This window comes from Poecilia latipinna, unplaced genomic scaffold, assembly GCF_001443285.1.
Source record: "Poecilia latipinna isolate Pla-1442-1.1 unplaced genomic scaffold, P_latipinna-1.0 Scaffold143, whole genome shotgun sequence".
NCBI classification, from domain to species: Eukaryota; Metazoa; Chordata; class Actinopteri; order Cyprinodontiformes; family Poeciliidae; genus Poecilia; species Poecilia latipinna.
This window is the reverse complement of record NW_015112759.1, coordinates 432,479-442,391: the sequence shown is the minus strand read 5'-3', so window position 1 is coordinate 442,391 and position 9,913 is coordinate 432,479. Positions and strand designations below refer to the sequence as shown.

The window sequence follows — 9,913 nt, the reverse complement described above, 5'->3', positions numbered from 1 at the left end:
GTAAAGACATTAAAAAGGAAGCAAAATAATTTAACAGTTTGATCTGTGGTTTGAAGAGGAACAAAAGAGATTTTCCCGAGAGTTACGTTTCTATTTTCTGTATTGTCCAATTTGTTCACTGTCATTAAACACAGACTTCACCTCCTGCATGTTTAGATCATTCACAGGAAATATAACAATAATATAAACTGATTCTAAACCATTTAGTTCATTTAGGTATGAGCTCATTCTGACTTAAAGGAAACTGAAAGGAAAGTTATAGAGTCATTTCCTGTCTCGGTTTACGAATGATCTGAGATCTAAGGAGAAATACATTTTAGAAAGACATTACCCTTTTTAATAATTACAGCAGCCTATTTTGCAAGAACAATGACAGAGGTTCAGTACATGAAGATCCAGACTTGTAAAATCAAAAAGCAGACATCTAGAACCCATCATGGCTCTGGCTGGAACATCCTGTTTTTATTCATTCAGTTAGAATTAAAGGAGCTGCCAGTTAAAGTTGTCCTTTACTCTAAATCTGTGTTTCCTCAATGGAAACATGCTAGGTCATTACAGACCAGATTATATTTATGCTTCTGTCTGTAACCACAATCTCTCATTGAGGATGATGTTTTTCCTCTAGACTTGGACCTCATTGCTCCATGTAATCCAGGCTGGAATTACAAGTCGTCTCACACAAACTAAAGCCACAGGCAGATTCGTTGGGTAGCTTAGCCAACTTTGGAAACTGTGACTGAAGGGAAAGTGAGCAGGTTGCTTAAATGACCCAATTCCAACTTTTAAGATAAATTTTCAGCATTTGGGATGCCAGTCAGTGCTGTGAATTAAGTTGTCTGTACTGAAAATAATCGGGAAACTGAAAGCTGTTTGAAGTTATTGGGACTGATGTCTAGAATCATAAAGAGGAAGAAAGTAGAACAGCCACTACTGTCTGAAACGCTGACCTCTGCTGTAGCTCTAAATAAGGCTTTCTAAAAACACAAATTGTGACTAAAGAGGAAAAGTTTGTTCAGTGATGGATGTCCGTCAGCTAGCATGTTTTCCACTCTGAACTCAACCCTCTGATCTTGCAAACTGAAAGAACAAAATCAGTGTTTTTGTGCAGCCGTCTGTGCCAGAAGTCCTCCCTCATGTTAAAACAACAAAGACTCAAAGGTCATGTTTTACCATCAGTGTGAAAACTTAAGGGAAACATTTCAGATATTTCTGCGTCATCACCTCTGAAATGCTGCTTGTGGTATCTCTGCATGTTGAGTCTTCAGCTGCATTTCTCTGCAAAGCTCTGCAGTATTAGGGAGTGTTTGGGCAGACTGACAGACCGCAGCCAGGGAGACTGGATCACTGCTTATTTCTGCATTAAACAAAAGAGAAGGACAATTACTGATGTCACATTTAAAGAGCCAAATCAAAATAAGAAGTCAAACAGGGAAAAAAGGCCAAATCACAGAGATACAACAATCCTCACCTGACCTTTCATCTAATTTACTGCTTTCCCAAATATTCCTGCTAATTCTGTGAAGAAACAAACGGAGAACTTCTGCTGGTTGGTGCCATTTTCTTCAGCCTCGTGTCTTCCACTCGAGTCCAGAACAGCGGTGGCTTGATGAAAAGGTCCTGATGAAAACTCTGGGATATTAAAAGAGTTGGTGGGGAGCCAAATAGCTCTCCGGTTAGCTTAAGTTCCAGTGAGGGAAACCTGGCTGGGACTCTGGTTCACTCATCCCCATCTGCAGTGAACCAGAACCGCCTGTTGGCTTCACTATCCTTTTACTTTCTCAGCTCAGCCAAACAGGAAGAAGCGAGGGCCCAGATGGTTTAAAGGTCACACAGAACCTGCTGCCGATAGAAAGCTGAAAAGTAAACTGAGCATCATCACAATGCACTTTAAAAAAGCTGGCAGTAAATCACCGTAAAGGAAAACTCACTTCAAACATGTTTTTTTTTTTTTTAGAAATGGCCTAATGAGGCCAATCAGTGGACTTTTTTATTAATTTTTTTTAAACAACAGTCATAGCTTTCAAGTTCCATCCAATCAAAGTCCTGGTCTGGAAGATTTCCCAGTTTCCTCAGTTCTGAAGGTCAGGTAAAGAACTGAAAGCTCTCCATGTCAATGTACCGTTAGCCAAACACTTTCCGTCTTCCACTGGTTTTTCAAAAAAAATGTCAACAGGAAAATCTGGAGGCCATTTGTCATTTTGACAGATCACAATTCACACTGGAACCACCTGTTCTAGAGTGATGAAATTTAGATTTTATGCACAAAGGTAACTTCATCAATCAATGAAAAAAAAAAGGAAAAGAATAAAATTTTCATCAGAGTATCACCTCAAAGATGGACACAACGTATCTCACGACCTTGGAGCTGACAAACACGCTGAAGAGTTTTGACTGAGAAATACAGAAAGCAAAGACCGTCTCCCTGCTCAGGAGCCTCATGGAAACAGAACATTTTCCTCCCATGTTCACCAGAGTTTAACCAAGTAATAATTAGGTGTGGGTACCATGGTTCGTGTGGTGGCCAGGGTTCTGACCCAGGGTTTTTTGTGTGAATGATTTTAGGCCACCTTCAAGGTCACGAGTGTGGGTAAAATCTAGAGACTGATGGCTGTATTGTAGTGAGTGAGTCAGGCTTGAGGAAATATGTCTTGATAAAGATTACCTTGATTCTGTGACCCTGCTGGAATGGCAGAAAAGCTCATTTTTGATTGAGAACAGAAGCTGTGTTCAGGCCTCAGCTAGCAGAGTGTGGTCCTTTGTTTGGAGGAGTTCTGAGAGGACACATATTTATGATGGGAGAATAACAAGCTAACCATACTGCTGTTGTGCAACAGTATTTTTTTATTAGAAACTGTTCCTTGGAGGGGATGGAAAAACCACTTCTAATATTTAGAACTTTTACTGTTTATTAGTTTGTTTAGTGAATGTTGCAGCAGAGCCCTGGGCTTATGTGGGATTTCTGAGCAACTTTAAACAAGCAGTTCCATTTTAATACAACTTATCCCACCAAAAAAAAAAGAAAAACAGAAAAAGGAGGACTGTGTGGTAGTAAAAAACAAAAAGGTCTGGACCATCTGGAAACTCTCCTCACAGTAGCCATGTGAACCATGGACTGAAGTCTGGAGACGGGGTGAAGGTTAGGCCAGTGGTGAGACACTTTCCATGGTCCCTCAAAACAGAAGAACTGTCATCAGGGTTATCCCTCTCCTTTTCCCTCCACTTGACAATTATTTAAAAAGTGCTGGGTCCTGGATGGTGATATGGAAAGTCAGAGCTGGACATAATTGCTGCACCTGTCAGAGAACAGAGACCGAACCTTTAATTTCACTGAGTAATGTCCCAGAGAGCACGGACAACGTTTCTTCTCAGAAGGCTTGTGGCACAACTAATACTCTGAACTGTGGCTTCATGACAAAAAAGCCTGAGGACTGAGTTCCTTGAAAAGTTCTGCTGCTTCCTTCCAGCCTGACCTCAAAGCTGCACACGTTTCAGCTTCAGGCACATGCAGGACAGATATGCCTCATAAATACTATTCTGTGAACTATATGCTGAGTTACTGTTTTATTATAAACTAGTTTCTAAAGCTAATTATTCTATTTCTTTATTTATTTGATGGGCCTTGTGGTTTAAAGTAGGCACTTTCTCCATGTTTTATCGAAGAGCTGTGAAAAAGTACTTTGTGCCCCATCTCAGATGTGTTTTTGCTTAAATAATTTAGATCAAACTAATCTTAGTAAAGGATAAAGATGGCCTGATTAAATACAAAAACACAGTTTTCAGTTAATGATTTCATTCACTAATGGGAAAGCTGTCCAAACCACCCTGGACATATGGGACAAACAATTGCCCTCTTAACTTTCTAACTAGTTTTCCCACCATTTGCAGCAACAATTGGTATCAAGAGTTTGTGATAACAGACAAAGAGTCTTTATAATCAGCAGAGAAGAATTTTGGCTGACTCTGTGCAGAAATGACGTCTTAATCATTGCGAGGACAGCAATGTTTTTGTGGAATCATTGTCTGACATACAAGCATTTTGGGGGTGATGTTATTTCAACCACATTCAAGAGTTTGAGTATTTCATATCACACTACAGCATCTGAATGATGGTTTATGTCTGACTTTCCTTCAGCTGATTTATTACAGTTCAGTTACAAACTGTTTCTTGTTTCTTCCATTTGGTTTTTATTTCTTTTGTTGTACATTTCCAACTTCCAAATCATGGTGTCCTGATCTTCAGACGTTTTCTTTAGTCTCTGTGTGTTTTCAGTTTTACAATCTCCTCTTTCTGCTGCTACTTCCTCCAAACTCTAGACCCAGCTGACTGGAAACAACCAACATGTTCTTGGTGCAAATCCTTTGAGCTGACAGATGTCTCGTGGGGATCATCAGTCTTTCATCACTGAGTGATTCCATCATTTCTTTCTGCCGTATTTCATCTGATTGGTTGTTTTGTCCATAATTCATCCTGATGGCAAACAGAAGCTGAGCTATTGGACCACATTAAGTAAGACGGTGTGATGTCATATGTTGCCGTTTCTACCTCGGGGTGTTTAGCAGTCATAGGAGAGTCTGATGGATCAGAACCCAGAACATCATAACAGAACCAGCTTCTCCAGAGCTGATGTACCCTGAACGTCAAGCTAACTGCTTTGTTTCCAGGTAAACTCCACATTTTAGCTCCACATGGTGGAGTCACTTTGTTCAGAGTTGAAAAATCTTTAGGACTTTTTCCTGACAGCACTTCAAGTAGCAGTAAGCATCCATCTTGTTGTTCTGTTGGTTCTGTGATTTTCCCTCCGAGTTTCTGTCTTCACCAGTTTGTGTTGTTTTGTAGAGGAAGTTCCATCTTCACATGAAACCAGCGATCTCAGCCACTCTTCCCTCATCTTGCTCTTCCAGTGACCCCTGCAAGCAGCTGCTGGTGCTTAGACTACAAAGAGCGATGAAGATCTCCAGCCACATATTTTCTATGTTTTATTAATTTTCTGTTCTTGCATGCAGCACATATTGATGAAAATCCCTTTAGACTTTGTTACAGCGACTGAGGTGGAGAGCCCAGCATGTCGGAGCTTAGTGGGTCCAGGGCAGCAGAGGAGGATCAGAGGAGGATCCATGATTGAAGCCAACAGTTTGCTATGGAGGGCCTGTGGAGCCCGACCCAGACTGTTTCTAATAAACAGAACCAGAAGACGAGCCCAGATCAGCAGCAATGATAACCACTCACATATCCCAAGAAATATAATGTCTGCAAGCTGGAAGAACAGAAAGAGATGGGATTAGTGAAGGAATCTGCAACAGATACAAAAAGAACAAGTTTAAGAAAAAACCTGAGCAGCTTTTCTGTTGTTCTCTAATTCACTGGGATTTTCTGTAGCTGCTGCGACTGAAAGCAACAGAAGTGTGTTGGGACACAGATGAGTCCTGCAGGCCAAAAGGAGTTTAAATTTTACCGACTGAAAAAATGAGCTGCTTTATAAAATAGATTTGACAGTTTCTAGTAAACGTTCAAACTAAAAATGGAATCAGTAGGAGGAAGCTGTGGAAGCACAACACACTGCTGTTCTACAGATATTTGGCACTTTTCTCACAGTTGTAGCTAAATTCTTGTTTAAACTTCATGAAGTCAAACAATATTCAAATTAGAATATAACTTTTTTTAATAAACACATTTATACACAGAATACATATTCTAGGTTTGATTTTAATAAAGATACAGTTTACAAAACAGCAGTGCATATTGTTCCTTCAATAAAACACTACAAATTCTTTTACTCAAATACACGAACAAAACCAGATCACATTTCCAGTAAAACCAAATGAACAGCTTACCGGTACTCCTTTTTAAATCCAAGTCCTTTTTCCCATGAGTTTGATCAGTTTGCCTCTGAAACGCTTCTTTAGTGACCGCTTCATGTCTTCTTCAGCTCTGTTGTAAAACCAGCAGAGTGACTGGTGCATTCCTTATACTGCTGCTGATTTGACCGGAATGCTTTCAGCTGCTGAGACCTGCTGCAGAGTAGCAGAGAGTGTGCACACATCTGCACCTAAAAGCAGATCAGTGCAACATTTCTTCTCCACTGTTGCTAACAAAATGACATTGATGACCTATTATCACTGGATGCTATATAGACTCGGTGTGTTCAACAGAACCAAAATGTTTTCTTGCATTTTTATAAACTCTGCATTGCAGCTTTGGGTCTGTTCATATAAGTACACATAGATATAAACTATGGCAGCAGACTGAGCTCCCAGTAGCAGATGTGGCTGTTTAGATATTGTGGTCTCCTCTGGATCACTTAACAAAAGCAGAGACGGGGGCTCCAAAGTGTTTCACTTTTAAAACACATTTGGCAAAAGAAGCATCAAAAATAATCTTTTATTTTGATCATCATAGATTCCAGACTGTAGGAGAGCAAGAGAAGGGTTTGTTTGGATGAACTTGTGATGATGTCATTGATAGAAACAAGAAGGTCAAGATAAAAGTTTCCAGGTAAACAGAAGCAAGAGGACAAATAAAAGCACTCTCATCAACATAGATCAAACTTTTCATGCGTCTCCTTTCAGATTATCTGATGGAGCAGATCTGAAACACTTGTGCAGCTTTCTGCAACATTTCCTCTTTTATCAAAGAAACATTTAAAGGGGTAGTATTATGTATTTCCCAGGCACATGGTGCCATTTTGTAGCACAATCAAGTTTCTATATTACCTTCAGTTGTTTATTTATATATATATATATATATATATATATATATATATATATATATACATACATACACACACACACATACATACATCAGGGGAGTCAGAAGTAGTTGGTATAATAAGTTCAGCAGATATGCAGTTCCATCAGGTGCTTGCTAATTGCTGCTGGCTAGTTTGAAGGAGCTGAAGGGGACTCACAGAGGAGGGGTGATGTTAGGCGGAAACTGGGAAGCATGGATACTGCAGCCTGCAGATGGAATTACGCCTCAAAGGCGGGAATAGGTCCAGCCAAATGATCTGCACAGCTGATTGGTTGCCACGAAAGATTAAAAGGTTTCTCAAATATGCATGAAAGAATCAAACACAACACTTTGATAATGAAATATAACATTAAGCTCAGAAAAGTCAATTTTACATATTTCCCCTTTAAAACAGTCTGTAGTTAGCTTTCTAAGGGACACATGATAAGGTGAGTAATGTTGATTTTGCTCAGACGAACTCGACAAGATTCCAAATAATTTTTTCAGAAAGTCATTTACTTTATTCACTTTTTTTATCTGCATCATTTCCACCTTCTCACTGTTGATTCCCAACATTTGGGCTATCTGGACTCATCAGGTCCTGCTCTCCACCTTCATACCTTTCCTACACTCTCTGGCGCATTTCCAGGGCTTCAGCTGAGATCAGTGGTTCTCATTTCAATAAACAGCCCTCTGATTGGCCAACACCAGCAGACGGATGTTGCGTATACATCCAGCAGCAAACTCCTGGATCTGGTCGGTACCAGAAGCTATGAGCTCGATCAGTGGCTGTGGGAGTGGAAAGGACAGAAGTTACTGGAAGGAGAAAGACAGTGGACAAAGTCAACTTTAAAAAGAAATTGACCATACGCAAATATGTTTGAGAACATTTAGTGTCATCTTCTCACTGCTGCCACCAACCAGAAACGGCAGAACATCCACTCTCCAATACATGCCTCAGCAGAGGGCATACAGCTGCCTGCACACACACCTCTGCAGGTTTGTCCAGATGAAAGTGGTGCAGAGCAGCTGGACGTTAAAACCCTGCGCGTGAACCAAGAAGTCGAACGCTTTTCTGCTGCTCCAAAGGTCAAATTCTATCCCACTGTTAGTGGCTTGTGTAATGGATCTGGTTATATTTTATTGCGGAACAGCAGCTTTGGGCTTTACAGAAATCACCAGCTTTGGAAGTTTATTTTTGATTAAATAAAACTTGCTTCAATGAGCTGCTAACGATGTGGAGGAAGCAGAAAAACCCAGACTAAGTGAAACACCACTGAGTAGCAGGTGTTTTTGGCCTCAGATTTTCTTCCCGTTTCCTATCTGAAATTCCTGCATCATGTCTGCAGCCAGCAGTAATGGAACCCAAGTCAAAGTATATCTGTGCATAAACATGCTAAATCTGGTTAGTGTGGGCTGTGTGGTCTAATCACAATGACGTTCTGCTGAGGTTCCCCAAGCTGCATGTTTGATTATTCTAAACAGTCAAACATTCCAACCCTGAGGTGAGCACTGAGGCCTTCCTCCTCCTAAGCACAACAAGGCCCTGATAAAAACCCAGCTGAGACGTCTGAGGCTCTTTTAGGCTGCAGACATCAAGGATTTCTTCTTCACAAAAGGAAACAAGATTCTGGGAAAGACCTCTGGGAAAACAGCAAGCATCAACATTTCTCCTGGTTTCAGTCAACATTAGCTGTGTTTCCTTTAAAAAAGTGCATAAAACTTTGTCTATATTTCGCCAATATTGAAACAGAATTTTGCAATTGCGGGGATTCCACTAAATAAGAAATGCAATCAAACAAATACACGTTAATTGTTAACACAAAGAAAACATGATGTGTCATGATTTTATTTTATTTTATTTGGCAAATCATGATACTCAAAACTACTACTTGTCGTTTTCGTGGTTTGTGCCAGTGGCAACATCTGGTTGTTTATCATGTGACTCATGATGTGAAAAATATGTTTCCAATGCAGTTTAATAAAATCCATCTGTTTTTATGCGACCAAAAACATCACTTCCTTTTAATACCAAAACATTTTAGCAAATAATTTTTTCAAAATTTAAGAAAAATTATTCTCAAAAATTCAAATTGTGAAATTATGTGGTTAATGGAAATGCAGCTACTGTCACATCCCTGTTCCTCAAGAGCAACACAAGACAATATCAACAAGACCTTACATGGTCCCTTCGTAAACTCTAGATGAGAATTATTTATGACACATTTAGCAGGATTATTATCCCATTCATCAGAGCTCCAGCAGCACATTTCCCTCCAGCAGCTCCAGAAAACATGCAGCTCCCTAAACAAGGCTCTTTAGTGAAAAACAGGATGCCTGAGAAGTGCCAGGGTTGCTTTATTTGCCAGCCTCGTGGCGTGTTATTCAGACGGGGCCAAATAAGGTCTCCTGAAGAGCAAAGCTAGGCTAAGATAAGCTCGTCTCTCTTTACAGCCTTTCTTCCAGCTCCATCTCTCCCTCCCAGTTGGGATCTCTGGAAATATAATCCAGTACTTGTTACACATTCCCTGACTGAAGGAACATCAACACTTGCTCAGCGTTTGAAAACTGCAGCAGGAATTCTGAAGATGTGTCCAGGGAGTCCAGGGAGCTCCCCTTCCCAGCTTCCCCATGTTTTACACTCAACTGTGGAGGCAAACAGGACAGATGGACGGTTGTGTTCAGCCAGGTCGAGGGGAACTTGGTGCAGAAGTCCAGGTAAACAACATTCCCTGCAGCCTCCAGTCAGCCACAGATGCTGAGCTGCTTTTTCTGGGTCTCCAAAGAGGAAAAGGAGGGAAAGTTTCAGGCTGAACCCAGAGTCTGTTAGAGCTGAACAACAAGAGGGACAGAAACTTCAGTCAAAGGCTCTGAGACGTTCCCCTCTTTGGATTTAAATTATGGTGGTCCTAGTAAAACTGTAGCCACAGCTCCTGTGTCATCTGCTCAGCACAGCCACAAGCTGAAAATAGTTTTTGATCTCCTGGGTCCTCTTTTGGTTCATTTGATCAAATCTCCAGAAGAACAAAACATGAGAGAAGAATCAGATGAAAACACACCGTGTCAGGGTGAGAGGTGAGCTCAGAGCACCTAAAGAGCAAACGTTTTTCTCATTTAGATTAGTAAAATCCTAAAATACACACCAGGACCTGGAACACTGCACTCTGGAAAATGTTCAGCTGAAAA

At 40.5% G+C, this 9,913-nt stretch overlaps 1 protein-coding gene across 12 annotated transcripts in view; it reads right to left on the bottom strand.

Annotated features, from left to right (window-relative positions):
• Nucleotides 1-9,913, bottom strand: part of odad2 (outer dynein arm docking complex subunit 2) — a 73,075-nt gene that overhangs the window by 4,414 nt on the left and 58,748 nt on the right. For 4 of the 12 annotated variants that reach the window (XR_001424563.1, XR_001424562.1, XR_001424554.1 and 1 more), the window contains 3 exons: nucleotides 5,833-6,047; nucleotides 5,331-5,424; nucleotides 2,889-5,255 (listed from right to left, as the gene is read on the bottom strand). The exons of 1 other annotated variant lie outside the window; for it this stretch is intronic. Coding sequence is in view for 1 of the 11 variants with exons in the window: in XM_015029079.1 (XP_014884565.1) it covers nucleotides 7,406-7,516 (111 nt within the window). In the remaining 10 variants the exon portion in view is untranslated. Of the gene's footprint in view, nucleotides 1-2,888; nucleotides 5,293-5,330; nucleotides 5,425-5,832; nucleotides 6,048-7,222; nucleotides 7,517-9,913 lie in introns of those variants that run through there. 7 more of the 12 variants (XR_001424555.1, XR_001424556.1, XR_001424559.1 and 4 more) reach the window with 7 other exon arrangements.